Raw genomic sequence first — 17,322 nt, 5'->3', positions numbered from 1 at the left:
GACAGCCAAATGAGTGTCGTGTTACTGAATGCTGAGCCACAATGAGTGGTAATTTAAAAGCTGAGCCCAAAATACAAAATATAAAAGCACCTATCTCACCTATCAACCATTACTGAATAAAATGGTTTCTCTCGCCATTTTATAATTAAGAAATGTAATTTCCAGTGATATAACAAAGATTAGAAAAAAATGTGTTTTTCTATAAAAAAATATAAATCAACTTTCAATTAATTTCTGTTTTATAGATCTCCAAGCTAAATATTGTTTTCAAATATACACTGCACTATACAGTTAGTTATCAAGAAAGACCAGTTAAAAAAGCACAGAGACATACATTACCACACAATCGCAAGAAAGACACATACATACATTATTGAGGCAGCTAAATATTTAAGCGGTTGCCGTGACTATGGTGACATCTTGCGTCAAAGCGCAACTAAAACACATAATGTAAAATAGTATACCGAAATGAAATAGCTGAAAATGGGTTTTATTTTGGTGAAATGTAATCTGAATAAGATAAAAAAAAATGTTAAAATATATATCTATATATACACCCATACACACGTTTAAAACAAACCATTCCGGGAACAGTTAAAGCCAATACTACTTGAACTTCATATACCATAAACCCTTAGTACAACCCAAAAGGAAACAGATTTGCTCGACTGGCACCGCAACCAATCAGTTTAAGAGACTAAGCAAACTGCGTTTAGCTACACCAATGAAATAGAAAAGAGGCGGGGATTATATTCTCGGCAATATTACATCACAAGTAAAGCCGCAGTCCTGCTCGGCAGCGGAATCCCGGAGGCGCGTCTTACTATTTGGAAGATCTGACATTGAAGAGAAGGTAAGAACGGTTCATTAAAAATAACAGCCGAATGACACTGTTAAAAACACCGCAGTAACATCTCGATAGCAGGCAGGGCGTTGAGGTTTTTTACCGACCCGACCGCCCCAGTAGTTTTAATTTCGCGAAGGCCTCCCGACTCCCTGTCTTGCAGTGTAGCATTTCTGCGACCGTTTTCATAAATATATGTTCTGGTCATTATGGTTGTTTAAATTAATACTATGAAAAATTTAAGCGTCTAATTTTTTTCCCGTCGCAGAATATTTCGGTTCCCTGCAACTTTGTATAGACACTACATAAAAAGCTATTAGCCCGGTGCTACCTCCCCCCCCCAAAAAAAACAAAAAATGCTAAAAATTATGCTAAAATTATTATGCTAAAAATACGGCTTTAACAGTGTTTAAGGCTGGTCGGGTTACGCCTGCACAGTGATAAACTGTAAATAGTTAATAGTTTATACTAGTTATTATAAGGCATATGTGTATAAAACAGGCACCAGCCGCCCTTGTGCTCATGCTGTCTTGGTAACGATAGGCATAACATTGCCGATTTAACAGTTAAAACTCTTTCCAGAAATTCCGATATTAAATCAGTGACAGGCGATGAACGCTGTCACACGGAGATATTTCATTAAGGCAACGAAGTGCTTATTTTGTTCAGTCATGGTTTCCCTTTGGCACACGTGGTATATGGGTCCTCACACTTGAACCTGCAGGTTCCAGGCGTGCTAAGATGGCCACGGCAGCGACCCTGGACCCGGATTTCGTGAGAGAGGTGCTGGAGTGTCCCATCTGCCTGGAGACGTACAACCAGGAGCAGCTGCGGCCGAAGCTACTGCAGTGCGGCCACACGGTGTGCCGGCAGTGCCTGGAGAAGCTGCTGGCCAGTACCATCAATGGTGTGCGCTGCCCCTTCTGCAGCAAGGTGTCCCGCATGAGCAGCATCTCACAGCTGGCCGACAACCTCACTGTGCTCAAGATCATCGACTGTGCCGGCTCTGGCGTGGCAGCGGCCGCGAACCTCATGTGCAAGTCCTGCCGGGGCCGCCTGCCCAGACGGTACTGCCGCGAGTGCGGCCTGGTGCTGTGCGAGGCCTGTGCCGGTGACGGCCACCGCAACCAGGGCCATGATGTGCAGGCCATCAGGCTTGCAGCTGAGCAACGGCGCCGGGATCTGGGTGGCAAGCTAGCCGCGCTGCGCGAGGCCATGGGGGACATTCAGCGGAAGAAGGCAGCCATCGACAGCGTGTCCAAGTCACTGCGGCTGAAGTACAAGGCCGTCCAGCAGGAATATGCCCGGGCGGAGCTGCGGCTGCAGGAGGAGTTGGGCCGCTCACGCCGGGCCTTCTCCGCCTCCATGGCAGAGGTAGAGAAGCTCAACGCGCAGATCCTGGAGGAGCAGACCTACCTGCTCAATATCGCAGAGGTGCAGGTGGTCTCTCGCTGCGACTACCTGACCATGCGCATCAAGCAGGCGGACATCGCCCTGCTGGAGGACGCCGGTAGCAACGACGAGGAGGAGCTGGAGCTCAAGGGCCAGCTGCCCACCGTCCTCAAGCTCCAGGACCCGGAGCTCGTCAAGGTCGAGTACCCCAAGGCCCTCGAAGTGGGACAGCTGACCACCAAAGCGTGCACGGTTAACACGGACGAGGAGGACGGGCAGGAGCTGGCTGCCGCTGCCTCCGCTGCTGCCCCCGTGGACCTGTACCGTGACATCGACATGATCGCCGCCGTGGAGGACAGCGTGTGCTCTTCACCCGGCAGCTTCAAGTCCAAGTCCGTGGACGGAGGTGGGGCCTCCGCAAGGACAACAGTCTCTGGTTCCAGTTCTGGGCCGCAGCTTTGCCAGTTCGTGAAGAAGATGGGCTGTAAGGGAAACCTGCCGGGCATGTTCAACCTGCCTGTGAGCATCTGCGTCACGCCGCAGGGCGAGGTACTTGTAGCTGACCGTGGCAACTACCGCATCCAGATCTTCAACCGCAAGGGCTTCCAGAGGGAGATTCGTCGCAACCCTAGCAGCATCGACAACTTTGTGTTGAGCTTCTTGGGTGCCGATCTGCCCAACCTGATCCCGCTCTCCATTGCCATCACACCGCAGGGCCTCATCGGGGTCACGGACAACTATGACAACTCCGTCAAGGTGTACACTGCCGACGGCCACTGCGTTGCCTGCCACAAGAACCAGCTCATCAAGCCTTGGGGCATCGCCGCCATGCCCTCTGGGCAGTTTGTTGTCTCTGATGTGGAGGGGGGCAAGCTTTGGTGCTTGGCAGTGGACCGCAACATGGGCGTAGTGAACTACAACCGCCTGTGCTCCGCGGTGCGGCCCAAGTTTGTGACCTGCGATCCATCCGGCACGGTATACTTCACCCAGGGCTTGGGGCTCAATATCGAGAACCGGCAGAACGAGCACCATCTGGAGGGGGGTTTCTCCATCGGCTCGGTGGGCACCGATGGCCAGCTAGGCAAGCAGCTCAGCCACTTTTTCTCAGAGACTGAAGACTTCCGCTGCATCACCGGGATGTGCGTGGACGCCAATGGCGACCTGCTGGTGACCGACAGTGGCCGCAAGGAGATACTGCAGTTTCCCAAGGAGGGAGGTTTCAATATCCTCATCCAGGAGGGCCTGACCTGTCCTGTGGGAGTGGCAGTCACTCAGAAGGGGCAGCTGCTGGTTCTGGACTGCTGGGACCACTGTGTGAAGGTGTACACCTACCTGCAGAGGCGGCGCTCATCTACGTGCTAGAGGTTCCGAAAGATCCATTTGTATCTCCCTGGTTCGGCTTGATCTCCCATTCCAAGACTGAATTTGAAGTCCCCAGACCCCATCCTCCCCACCTCTAAGTGTGTAAATTGCTTACTTGCTGTTCTGGTGTCAATGGGCATCTGGAACAAGGATACTGGAAGCGTCAAAAAGTGGGCCTGTTTGCCGAGAGGGTCATGTCTATCATGGATGGTTCTGTAGTTTTTTCTTTTTTAAATCACTGCGATGCTGAGAGCAATAACTTGAGTGTGGATTTGTTAGGGGGAATACGGTATTAACTGTCCACCTGTGTCTCACACTACTGTTTTATAACTTCTACACACTGCAAATGTGACTTAAATGGAAAAAAAAATAATGACAAAAATAAAAATTTAATTAAGACGACAAATCAAATTTGATATGGGATTTTCAGGAAATGCTCCTGTGTCTGGAACCAAATATATTTCACATTTTGAGGATGCTGCTTTTAAATATGCTGTCATCCATTTCCTCAGTGTTATGCATCGTGTGTGTCTGTGTGTGTGTGTGTGTGTTTCTCCCTTCACATGCCGTCCAGCATTCCTTTTACAGGAATAGCTCCCATCTTTCCTGGAAAATCCAGGTGCATTGGTGCAACTTCTTAAATGAAATCTTCATTTTCCTGTCAGTCCTTAGAGCTGTTTTTTTTTATTATTTTTTTTAAAGATATATAGTAGTACCAGTTGGAAAAGATGACATGCAATTCAGATAATTACATCCATGTGCGTTATACATGCACACATTATATAAAAATACTACACTGCATTGACAAATGTTTGTCCGTAATCATGCAGTGTGTTGCTGTTTCTGTGGTTTTATTTCATGCAAATTAATGTTCCCACTTCAACTTAATTTTTTTTTTTCATTACTAGAACACAACTTGCGCTTAATCACCAAGATGTAAGCTTCTGGTCTGATTGTGTGTCAATGCAGTGTTTCTCGAACCCTTTTCGACCGGCATAAACATCCTTGCCACGTTTGAAGACGACGCAACTGCTTTTCTCAGTGTCTGCGCAGTGGATCGCACTGCCTTTTTTAAACCGCTGCTTATGTGGAAATGGGGCGGGGGGGAAAAAAGTGTGTCCAAGGGGAAAAAAAGAAAAATTCTTCGTTTAAAAAACAGTTTTTATTGTTTTTTTTTTTAATATGAGTCCAGCAGTATTTTCATAAGCTGTGAGAACTTTTATTTTACTTTGTTTTGGTTATTGTCCATCCCACCAAAAAATGAAGGAGGCTGTGGACTGTTGACGCTAAAATAAGTGTTGTACGTATCGAGTCTCAGTTACAAATTTGAAATATTTATTATCTGTTTATTGTAATAAACTTAACATTAAAGGGTTTATGGTGTGTTTAAAAAAATGTTTGGGCACCTTAAGGCTGTTAGAGTTTTTAGATCTCTAATATTATTATTTTTCACCTTCTGTGTGTGGGACTCTTCCACCCCATGCAGTGAGTGACCGTGTGCAGGGATGCGTAGCGTTTTGCGAGTGTGCAGCTAGGTCCAGGTGTACTCGCACGCAACCACTGCTGGGCATCGCAATAAAGTGCGATGCCTTAAAGAGGCACAATGCAGCTTGACACGTGCTGCTCTTCCATATTATGTAGCTGGAGCTGCCTGGGTTTGTACTCCTCCTGTAAAGCTTATTCTCCAAATTCATACAGGGTTCTGACCTCACAGGAGTCGTTCGCCCTCAGGGCTGCAGTTTCAACTTTGCCGCCATCAGACGTTGTTGAAAAATGTAAAAAAAAAAACTACTATTAAATGCAATCCACTACTTACTGAAGAAATGAGGCATTGAAACATCCATCTGGCAGGAATACAGATTATCTAATAGGAAGGAGTCTGTGACTGACAGTTCACAGTAGCCCCGCCCACAAGGTGCTTTGTAGCCTTTCTCCATGACATACCAGTTGGCAGAAATACAGATTATCCAATGGGAAGGTGTCTGTGACTGACAGTTCACAGTAGCCCCGCCCACAAGGTGCTTTGTAGCCTTTCTCCATGACATACCAGTTGGCAGGAATACAGATTATCCAATGGGAAGCAGGTCACAGTAGCCCCGCCTACCATTGGTTTTAAAGCCTTATTTTTTTCATCATTAATAACTTTCTGCTACTACTGCCTAAAGGGCTTTCCCTTTCACCCACAACTCGCCTTTAATGTCAGTATCAGTAATTTTCTTCCTCACCGGCCCTGTTTGGGCCACAGTGAAATACAAACAGCAGCGGACAACCTGATATGTCTCCAGGCCTTAATTTATTTTTTACAAATCTGTTGTTTGGCCTGTGTAACCTGCAATTTCTGTTTTTATTTATCGGGTGTGAAGCAGCCTAATATCGGTGCAATGTTCCCATGCTGTGACAGCATCAATAACAAACATTGACTGACAAACCGTATAACTCATAGCATCTGTTTTTACAGCCCATATGTTGCTATACTGGTAAAGAGTGCGCAGGCCTACAATATAATATCTGGAGATATTTTCCTGTCCACAGCTTTGCATTATATCCATATAATGATCATGTGGGGCACTGTGTGGCTTAGAACCCTGTGCCCATGTTCGGAAAGTCGTCGGTTCAAATCCCAGGATCGGCAGAGCGATGTCAAATATGGACCCCCGAGAAAGATCCTTAACCTCCAATTCCTCAGGAGACCACCTGACCCTACTTTCGAAAAAGATATGTCGCTTTGGATAAAAGCTCCAGCTAAATAAAATCCATAAGCTTCACTATGAGAAATAATTACATTTTTAAAGCCCTCTTGTGTAATTAGTGCTGTGGTGAATTGAACCTTTCCTGGGATGTCGGACATACCCAGTCCACTGCACGGCATTCAGACGCACACGTTCACTCAGGGCCGCTAAACCATTTTCAAAATCAAACTCAGTGCTTTTTAATAATCTTCAGCTAGACCCCAGCAAAGAGAAAAATGATACCATTGTGTGTGTGTGTGTGTGTGTGTGTGTGTGCAAGAGACATAAAAGAAAGAGAGAGCAAATCAGGCAGGTTATTTGTCCCTGTGCAGTAGCAAATCAGGCAGGTTATTCGTCCCTGTGCAGTAGCCCTGCAAAGCCAAACCTCTCGAGAGCCACAAAAATTTATATTTAAAGATTTATCGGGGAAATCTTCCAGAAGTTGTGGGGAGCCACCGGAATTTCAAACAAAACTGGGTGATTTACAGCCTTTTAAAGGTGGCAGGCACAAACTGGACACAGAAATTTGTGAAAAACACAAACGTCAGATTAAGGTGAAAGAGTCTTTTTTATTGTTAACCACACAGTACGTAGATCTGGCCACTTCTTTTGAATCTGGGTTAAGACTCCAAGTAGGACGTTTTACTGGACTTCCTGTTTTTTTCTCAGTTCTAGGCGATTTTGAGAAACTAATTATACTGTAAATATGTGCCATTAGCCTGCCCTCGCCAAATCTGCCCTATCACGTTTTCGGTATGACCCTTTGAGGCGTTCTGTTACGAAACCGCGGGAGGTGGTAGAGAGTGCTATTTGGGACAAATAAAACAATAAAGATAAAAGAACCAAAATGCAAATATAAGTAGAAAGCTGTTCAGAATTGCTTGGCTTTTTAAACGATAAATGGTACTATTATATAATACCATTATTATAATGCATAGGACCCAATATGCGTCAACCCTCAGACTCTCCGTGGGTGAAAAATTTATGAACTTTACTGAACAGTTGTTATGGCTGCTGCTGTATAATTATGACTAATCTGCAAAAACGGTATAAATTATTCCAATAACATTATGTTATATTTTGCTTATATACATATGATTATTCAATTGGTCATTATGCAATATCTCAGAATTTTTTTGAGTTTAAACGATGAAAATCTTTTTTATTTGATCGTGAGACTTTTTAAGGATCCACAGGAACCCTGTCACTCACCCCGCTGAAGCTGGGTTACCAGAATCATGTGTCTGGGCTTTTGGATGGAAGTAGAGATCTCTGGCGTACACACACACACACACACACACATACACGAGGGGAACCTGCATCTGCGATGGTTCTGTGCGTGTCGTTCCAGACGGTGGAAAAATACTGTGTTTCTCCACATTCGTGCGACTGACTCTTCAGTTTATTAGTCAAATATCTGCTTCTTAAATCATCCATTCTGGGGCCAAAATTCATAGAAAAGGGCCACAATCTTGAATCAGTAAATGACAGTGGAGGGGGCCAATCAGCTTCCAGCTGGTGCCAGTGCCCTTGTAGCCCCGCCCCTGTGTACGCCCCTCGATCCGTTTTAAACACAAAACCCTGAAAACGTGGCCCCTTCATCGTCAGAAACTGGGGCAGATGTCACCCAGATCTGCAGACTCCTGCACTGGGTTGCTGAAGTGCCTCTTTTCAGCACTGGCCCAAACCTGCCTGGTCATCGCCTTTCCACGGGACACAGCTGCCCCTCGGTGGAGAGCGACCATCGAGTAAATTAACTCCCCTCCTGAGACCTCGGGTGTGTGAAGAGCATTTTGAGTGTTAACCACTCGGAAAAAGCGGCAGACCAATGCCGACGTGAGCGAGCCAGGTGACTCTGAACCAGGATTATAATTATTATAAAAACTGAAACAATAAGATAACATTTTCGTAAACTGCAATGAAAAACACAAAAATAAAATAAAAAACTAAAAATGAAAACTATGAATACTGTTTCCAAACGAAACTGAAATTAAATAAAAATAAATGTTAAATTCTTTCCTTTGCAGTGTTTTAATACCATATATCTTGATAGAAATCATTCAAGGAAACAAATTCCAGTATATTGGAAACATGTTTTGTGCATTTTGGGTACATGATGTGCGTTTATGTAGGAATCTCTGAAGATCAGAGACATAAAATAGCTCTACAACTTTCAGTCTATCCCTAGGAATAAAATTACTAAAACTAGAATATTTAAACTAAATTAAATTTTTTAAATCTTTAAAATAAAAATGAATAAAAACTGTACTTTAAATAAGAATTGAAAATAACATAAAAATGAAGACTAAATTAAAAAAAAAATCTATACCATACTAGCACTACTATGATGTCAGCAACCCTCCTGGACCGTGGACTTTCTGAGATCACCTGCTCAGCCCCCTCCCTACCTTTCTGGTACTGAAGCCAGAGCTGCTGCTGGGACTTCTTACTGGGGAAGTAGACGGTGCAGGTCAGTTCAGAGCCGTACAGGGCCTCGGAGATGTAGTGGGTACCGTACTGCTGGATGAAAGACAGCATCTCATCGCGTGTGCTGTCTGAGTTCAGGGTCTTCAGAACCTTGGAGAAACCTGTGGGGCCAAGTTGGCAGAGTGACATAACCAAGTGATTACTGACATGGTCATAGAATGGCATGTATCCGAACCTCAGTGACTATTGAAGGTAAGGTTGCTGGTTCAAATCCCCAAGGTTATCAGAGTGATTTCACTGTTTGGCCCTTAACCCCCCCCCCCCCACAATTGCTCCAGGGACTGGGTGACCCTACTTTCTCAACAAAACAAAAAATGTATGTTACTTTGGATAAACACATCCACTAAATAAAGTGTAAAAAAAGAAATGACAACTTTGAACAAAAACAAGACGTTAAACATCACTGGAGAGCAAGTCATCAGGAACATAACTTATATTTTATTATTTTCGTATATTTTATGTATAGCCCCGGTGACTATGTGCAGGGTAAATGGGTGGAATTCACAGCACATTACATGCAATCCCCCTCTTTTATGGATCTGAATACTTATCAGTGTAATGCAGGTGGAGTACCCTACTTCAGGGTGCAATCTGCAGGACAACCCCTGGGACTCGGCACACCAGACCTCTAACCAATGAACTATCAGTTGCTCTAGATTTTCCTTTAAACATACGTATAAGAAAACCTAACACACCATCATTGACATGCGTGCCTCAGTTAGAATACATGAATACATGAATGAGGGATGTGCTGACAGGCAGCACTGGAGTGGCGTACCTGTGGACAGCGTGATAGCACTCAGCTTCACCTTATACAGGTTGCTGCGCACCCTCCACTGCTGCATCATGGGATACCCCGTGGCCTCGCTGAACTGGGCGTCTCCTGCACAAAGTCAATCAGTCAATCAATCAATCAACCAATCAATCAATCAATCAGTCCACCTGTAAATAGTTTACATTCTAGTAAGAGAAAGAGATAAACTTTATTATACCACAGGTCTGTTGAATTCTTGGATCTGATTGGTCTGAAGGGCGAGGGTGGGGGGGTTGCTTAATTTTCTATAACCACATGTAGTGCCAGCCAGGCAAGTCACAGGAGTAAATGAATGTGCAATAATAATCTTTAATTCCAGCTAATGTTACTTAAAATTCCAGTGGAAGGTCACAATTTAAAAGAAACGGAAACTAAAGGGAGATGTTTAATCACTGGTGGAAAAAAGCAGTTCTATTAATGAATACGTTACCCTGAAAACAATGTGTTTTGGTTCAAAAGTGAAAGCCAATTGTGTGGTAAGTATGGTATAAGTGCCATGGTCTTTTATTTATCTATTTATTTATTTATTGGGGGGGGGGGGGGGGGGTCACCCTCTATTTGTAGATTTCAGCAGCTTGCAAGTGAAACCCAAGTCAGAGGCTAACTGTGATCGCCAGCTGCCATCAAATAATGCAGTCATGTGGTGACGGCTTAGCCCCGCTTTTGTTGAGCCGAGTTTTTATCTGAGCGCATAAACGGAATGATACTGGATGGTCTGCTCATCTAAATCCTGGAAAGCGAGGAAATAAGCAGGCGCCTACTGTAATCACTCATGTTTCTTGATCAGCGGCCTCGACGTGAGCTTCCCCCAGCGTCGTGTGGATGGATCTGAGCGTTCTAAGCATGAATTACCAGCACAAGCAGGGAAAATGAAATGTAGCTATGTGTACATCTTATATTTTATACCCCCGGCCCTGTGTGTGTGTGTGCGTGTGTACAGTGTGTATATATATATATATATATATATATATATATATATATATATATATATATATATATATATATATATAAATAAAAATAATTCTTCTGCTTGCTTTTATCCCTAAATAAAAGAGCGGCCGATAATGCTATGTAGTAACAATCAAGGGCGGTTTAACCAAAAGTCATACTGATGCCCTTTAAGCTCAATACGGGAGGTACTTTATTCTCCAACCGAATCCTTTTTAAAAGCGAATCGTTTAATTACAGATCTCTGAATTTCTGCGATAAGCCAGCCAATGAAATGTGAGAGAGGAGTTTATCAGGCATGTCCCTGACGGCCCCGTGCCGTGGAAGGATGAAAGGACCACCGCCGGGTCTCCTATAGCGACTGTCGCCCCGCGCAACGTGTCGTGGCTAATTCCACCGACAGCCATCTTCCCGTGGCCCGGGTCCCCATTCCACCTCTCGCTCCCAGTGCAAATGCGAAAGTGTTTCGGGTCAGATATCAGAAGGGGTGGGGCCTGTGACCGTGAGACTGTGCAGGCAGTGCGTGGGGCACCACAGGGAGAATCAGCCGTGTCTGCGACGATTAGGCCTCGCTCGCCACCTGTTCCTGCCCCGAAAAACACACCGTCCCTGATCAGACACACGAGCTGAGAAATCACCTCGTTTTTACATGTTCCCTCCTATTTTTTCTTGGTGACAGGTGGTCAAGTTTGCATAAAGGCAAAGTTTCACAAAAAAAAAAAAAAAAAATCATAAACAGTAGGAAAAACAACAAAAAATGGCCGGCAGAGCGATGACTGCTGTGTGCTTAAATCTGATGGGGAAGAGACACTTCCTGCTATCAGGATCACATAAGATTATTTATTTAGTTTGTTTACACTCTAGCTGAGTAACCAGCAGAAATGCACACAAACACACATGCATGTGCAAAAACACACACTTATGTTACATTTGCATTTATTTATTTATGGGAAGAGTGATGTACAAGTGAGGCAAGTGACGGTCATGCAGGTCAGCCTGGGAATATTACGCCCACACACACACACACACCCACGCATACACACACCCACCTGTGAGGAGCTGCAGGTTGGCCATTGGCTCCGACAGCACGCCCCGGCACTGCTCCTCTACCGGGAGGGGGATCACCATTAGCCCGTCAGCCAGCTGGGGGAAGTCTTTTATGAAGTTCTTGTCCCTGCAACACGCCGGCCAGAGGGAGGTCAGTGATTCTGGTGGTGAGGCGTACAGACCACGAGGGACACACCAGGGACGGGACCCCATGACCTGCCGACGTCAGTCATGAGGCCGGTGAGGACGGCCCTTGCACCTCCCCTACCCCACTACAAATGGGGCAGACTGGGTCAGGAGGGCAGCCCCCTGCTGCCCCAGGAGAGAAACACTCTTGTGCAAGGACAGAAGACCGGAACCTCCAACCGGTACAAGTCACACGTCACACGCCGTGCTGTACTGATCCCAAATCTGTGAGACATAGAGCAGTCAGAGAGAAACTCTCAGTGCAACCTAGCAGGTATCCTAGCATCCTTGGGGGGGGGGGGGGGTGGTGGGGGGCACGGAAACTGTGTCCTTGACGAAGTACTTAAAACTGAACAGCTGCGGCAAAGCACCCAGCCGTAACAAGCAGGCCAAGAGGCACCAGGACGAATATCCGGTAAACGATGCGATTAAAACAGCTGGTGCAGTATGATAAACATCACCAGGCTCTGACTTTGGGCTGTGCTCTGTGGGTTAGAACTCAGAATATCACAGGTTTGAATCCCATGCTCAGCAGAGTAGCCACATCTCCGTTTCCACCGCCGCCAAATAGAAATGCATGTACAGCTGAGCTTACGCTCAGACCCCAAACTTCACTTGCATGTACAATCTAGTGTACAAATAGCAAATAACACGTCATATCATGTATGACCCGTCTCACAGTTAATGCAGCTAAGCTGGGCTGAAATTATGACCTACTGAGTTACAGGCCTCAGAGAATCATGGGCACCATGGAGTGGACAGTTCAGCTCATTGTTTCTCACTCGGTTTGTGTACCAATGGACCCCAAACTAATTTGCAATAAACGTGCCGTTCAATTACTTAATTGCTCGGGGCCATCTGGCTGTCAAGTAACCGACCTGGACTTTGAAATTGAAATTGCTGAAAAGTACACTTTGAAAGTTTTCTTACCAGTATAAACACACTTCCAAAAAAAAAGAGAATTAATTACAAATCAAGACAAATTGCAGTCAGAATTAATCAGCAGCTATCGAGTCTAATTAAGGACGGGTTCATTGGATCAGAAACGAACTGGTCCCACTGGGTGAGGTTTCAGAACCTCCAATCCGTAGTGACTCCCTACGCCGGATATTTTCAGAACGCAGACGTAAATCACTCAGGGGGGCTGATTCTCAGAATGAGATTGGGTCGCGCACTTCGCAAACCGTGGGTATGACCCTTTACCTATTGTCCATATTTCACTCTCAAGGTCTGTCCTTGTCACATATTAATTATTTGTGTTTTAACACATTTCCCTGATGCCATGCTAACCGCCCCAAGGGTCTGTCTGAAGCCCCAATGCAGATGCTCATCTGGGGACAAGGCTGCAGTCATGGAGCGACCAGCGTTCCGCAGAAGTAGGAGGAGTCGTGTGTAAATAAGGGCAGCTTTGCTCGGATTTTATGCCTGATGATCATTTTTGCAAGTCATGAGTAGTTACACACAACATACCAGGGATTGTCAACCTTTTCAACCACAAGGCCAGGCTGGTATCCATTACAAAGCGTCAGCTGGTCTTCCTTGGTAGTTACTGGTGACCACCCCCCTCAGGAAATCTGGCCAACCAGGAAGGGTTATTCGGAATTTTTGGCAATTTTTTCCCGGCCGCTGTTGTGGTTCCTGTGGCAGTTGAGTGCAGACCGATGGTTGAGGAACCCTGCTACACAGAATCCGCTTAGGCACTTGTATGAAGGAGAGTCAGGAGTACTAGGCTTCCTCGGGACACAGGAGGCTTCACTCGCTATGGTTTTTCTGGGCCATAAGCCTCTATACAGGCTGATGCCCTTAACCCCAAACATGCAGCGAGACGGGACACAATGCCTGTGTAAATACCTTCACATTTCTTTCCTGTTGAGCTGAATTGCGCATATTCACACGAGCTGCGAATGAAATAAATCAAGACTCTATATCCCAACACCTTCCTTGGGAACCCAACTGTATGCCTCCATCTGTCTGTTTTGGCAGTCGTTTATCCAGTACAAGGCTGTAGAGGGCGATAGAGAGCCTATTCCAAGTGGCATGGGGCAAAAGGGTAAGCTGTTTTTTTCGGAAAAAGAAAGGGTAGGTCTGCCAAGACGTGAACGTAATGTAATGGGGAGAGTTGGGCCCCCCTATTCATAGCGACGGTATCGACCCGCCAGTCATTCAGAGTCATCTCTGGCGGGCAGAGGGAGTCCCCCGTGCCCTTGACCCCCAGGTAGCACCATAAACAAGTGGGCACATGAGTATCGGCAGCCCTGGACATGTTTACTTATTCAGGAAGCAGAACCTGTCCCCAGGGGACTCTAGGGGGGCAGACTGAGAATTACACCAGAGAGGAGGGTCACCGGGTTAGCTGACTGGTGGAAGTCACCTTCGCTTGAAGGAAGACAAGCTCTCAAGTGTCCTGGAAGGAGGGAGGGGGCACAACACACAGAGACCAATCCAAAAAGGGGGGTCTGGACCCCAGTCTCTCTGATGACATCACCTCCGGCCCAGTGGTCAGCTTTGCACGGCACTGTGGAAAGGGAAGCGTCCTGTTCCGGCACCCTGTATAGTCATCGTGCCCCCCCCTCACATCCGAGGATGGTTTACAAGATCCATGCCCTGCGTCTAACCAGGAAACCCAAGTGCGGTGTTCCTGGCCATCAAACAGGAAGATCTACAGGAAGAGTGGGCCACAAAGGAAAAGGGAGAGGTGCATTCTGGGTAACCAACATCTTCATGCCCCCTAACCGCCATACCACTTGTCAAGTAAGAATTTGTATCTTTATGAGGATTGTCCATTAAATTTTATGAGAAAAACCCTAATTCTAACTAAAACAACCTTAAGCCCTACCCAGCCCTAAGCTAACCAAAAGTAATCAACCAACATTCAAGACTCTTGGCATTTTTGGTTTTTTGATTGCAGTTAGAAATTTTTATAAAACTGAGCAACAGCAAAGTTGGTCACATTGTGAGGATTGAACTAGCAGTGGAGCGGCTACAAGGGAATCTTGATTTAATTAGTGACTGGGCTGATATCTGGCAGATGAAATTTAACATAGATAAATGTAAGGCTGAAGGTTACACTGAAATAAAGGTAGCTGGTTATGAGAAAGATCTTGGTGTGTATGTTGATGCAATAAAGCAATAAAAAAGGCCAATAGGATGTTGGGTTACATCTCTAGGTGTGTGGAGTTTAAGTCAAGGGAGGTGATGCTACGATTATATAATTCCTTGGTAAGACCCCGCCTAGAATATTGTGTGCAGGTTTGCTCACTATACATTAAGAAGGACATTGCTGCCTTGGATAAGGTGCAACGTAGGGCTACGAGAATGATTCCTGGTCTTAGAGGAATGTCTTACGAGGAGAGGTTAGCTGAGCTGAATCTGTTCAGCCTCGAGCAAAGGAGACTAAGGGGGGACATGATCCAGGTATATAAGATTCTAACTGGTCTGGATGCTGTTCAGCCAAATGGCTACTTCAATATTAGTTTAAATAATAGAACTTGTGGCCATAAGTGGAAATTAACGGGAGAACATTTTGAAATACATCTGAGGGAGCACTTCTTTACACAGCGTGTAGTTAGAGTATGGAATTGTCTTCCTGTTAGTGTAGCACAAGCTAAAACCCTGGGTTCCTTTAAATCAGAGCTAGATAAGATTTTAACAACTCTAAGCTATTAGTTAAGTTCTCCCCAGATGAGCTTGATGGGCTTAATGGCCTCCTCTCTTTTATAAATTTCTTATATTTTCTAACCCACACACAGACCCCTGTTCACATCCCCTTCCCTCTGCATTACTCACACTTGCCTTACTCACACTTGCCTTACTCCCACTTGCCTTACTCACACTTGCCTTACTCAAACTTGCCTTACTCACACTTGCCTTACTCCCACTTGCCTTACTCACACCCACAAACAGCAATGCTCCTCTCCTTCAGCATATTTCTAAATAAAGCATCGTCACAGAAGTTCAGGCTGCTTCCACGTCTCTTCCTATGGTCACGCTGTCAGTTTCTCTTTACAGCGGGAAAAGGGGTATTTAAATACCCCAAAGTGGGGCAGGTGATGGCCTATTCCTCAAAATAAACCTACGGTCAATAAGCATACTGACTCATCTGTACCGTTTCAAAGTGTAAATATTATTTTCTCTCTTTGTTGAGAAAATAAAAAAAAAAACTACGAAGGAAAGTATGTGTCATATATAAAAGCAGCAAAGGAATTTGTTGTTCTGCACGTGGTGTAGTGGGCAGGATTATTCCCACGAGAGCCCCGAATGCTGGAAATCCCTGATATGCTGCAACTCACACATTTGCAGCTTAACTAAAATCAGTTAGTATAGATGCTCAGTATAGCCAATGAGCATTAATGAATTATGAATGCAGTCAGTGCTGGCATCACGAGAGTCGGCAACGAGGGGGTGCCGTTTGTATATGTGCTGCTTGGAATTAGGCTCAATTTTAATTTCATTTTAATTTAGTTTTGCATTAGCTTTGCTTTTTGTTAAAAAAAAAAGGCATGGATTCAGGCAGTTGTGTTCTCTCTCTCTCTCTCTCTCTCTCTCTCTCTCTCCCTCATTCCTTTATCTTCCTTCTTGTGTGGGACAGGAGGGAAGCAGTCACACCTGTTGCAAAAGCCTCCCACATCCATTAAGGTCTGGCGGGAACCTGTGCAGCTGCCGCGACTCGCCCCGCCACATGAACAGCCCGCGTCTGCGTGGGAATCAGCCGCAGTTTCGCGCGACTCCTGCGGTCCTTTTCATGCGACTGCTGCGGTCCTGCCGGCCTGCCAGCTCATCAGATTTCCCTGGAAGGGAGAATGAGAGAGAAGGAGCCTCCGGGAGCCGGGCGTTAGGCTGGGTCGGCGGCTCTGCCTTTGTGTCGAGGAGAATAATCACAGGTGACACAGTGGCAGTCATTAGCCTTTCCACCACCAGAGGGCCCCGTCTATCTTCTGCATGATGCCAGAGAGCCAGAGCAGCCCTTTCCAGTTTATCAGCACACAGTGTAAGAGCACCGGCCTTCCCAGAGCTTACCCAGGAAAGCACAAACACTGAAACTGACCCCCCTGCACCCACCTGCACCCTGTGAAAAAACACGAATAATCTCCACGACCCCTAGCTCTCTAGCCCCGATGCTCTCTTATTCATGCCAGATGCCCCCCTTGTCCCCCCACACAAAGCCCCTCCACAGTCAGTGTTTCGGGGGGGGGGGTTAGAGTTAGGGGGGGAGAGGGAGCAGGGAGGCAGCTGAGGCCTGGGGGTGACGCATCCGTGGTATTCATCATGGGAATCGTGGTCAGCTCAGAGGTGCGGCTGATTAGCAGGATTTCCACACGGGTGCCTCTCAGCCCCCCCCCCCCCCCCCCCACATTCATCGCTGGATAATTATCTTCAGCAAAAAAAGGATGATGGGGGAGGGGGGCATCAAAGAAAGCAGCATGGTAAAATCATTATACGGCTTTCTGCATGGCTCGTAAGCTAATTAACCTTATCAAACGGGAAGAGGGACGTATGCGACGCAGATCTGCATC

At 46.0% G+C, this 17,322-nt stretch overlaps 2 protein-coding genes across 4 annotated transcripts in view; one reads left to right on the top strand and one right to left on the bottom strand.

Moving 5' to 3' along the window:
• Positions 1-17,322, bottom strand: part of LOC125746383 (astrotactin-2-like) — a 297,596-nt gene that overhangs the window by 54,154 nt on the left and 226,120 nt on the right. For all 3 annotated transcript variants that reach the window (XM_049020314.1, XM_049020311.1, XM_049020312.1), the window contains exons 14-16: positions 11,626-11,750; positions 9,593-9,697; positions 8,736-8,915 (exon numbers count right to left, since the gene is read on the bottom strand). In XM_049020314.1, the coding sequence (XP_048876271.1) occupies positions 8,736-8,915; positions 9,593-9,697; positions 11,626-11,750 (410 nt within the window). The remainder of the gene's footprint in view (positions 1-8,735; positions 8,916-9,592; positions 9,698-11,625; positions 11,751-17,322) is intronic.
• Positions 748-4,974, top strand: trim32 (tripartite motif containing 32). Its single transcript, XM_049020315.1, has 2 exons — positions 748-853; positions 1,569-4,974. Exon 2 carries the CDS (start codon positions 1,586-1,588, stop codon positions 3,596-3,598), a length of 2,013 nt encoding a protein of 670 aa, XP_048876272.1. The 5' UTR covers positions 748-853; positions 1,569-1,585; the 3' UTR covers positions 3,599-4,974.

The sequence above is a fragment of the Brienomyrus brachyistius genome, chromosome 7, assembly GCF_023856365.1.
Source record: "Brienomyrus brachyistius isolate T26 chromosome 7, BBRACH_0.4, whole genome shotgun sequence".
Lineage (NCBI taxonomy): Eukaryota > Metazoa > Chordata > Actinopteri > Osteoglossiformes > Mormyridae > Brienomyrus > Brienomyrus brachyistius.
The sequence above is the reverse complement of the archived record's forward strand: the minus strand, read 5'-3'. Positions and strand labels throughout refer to the sequence as shown.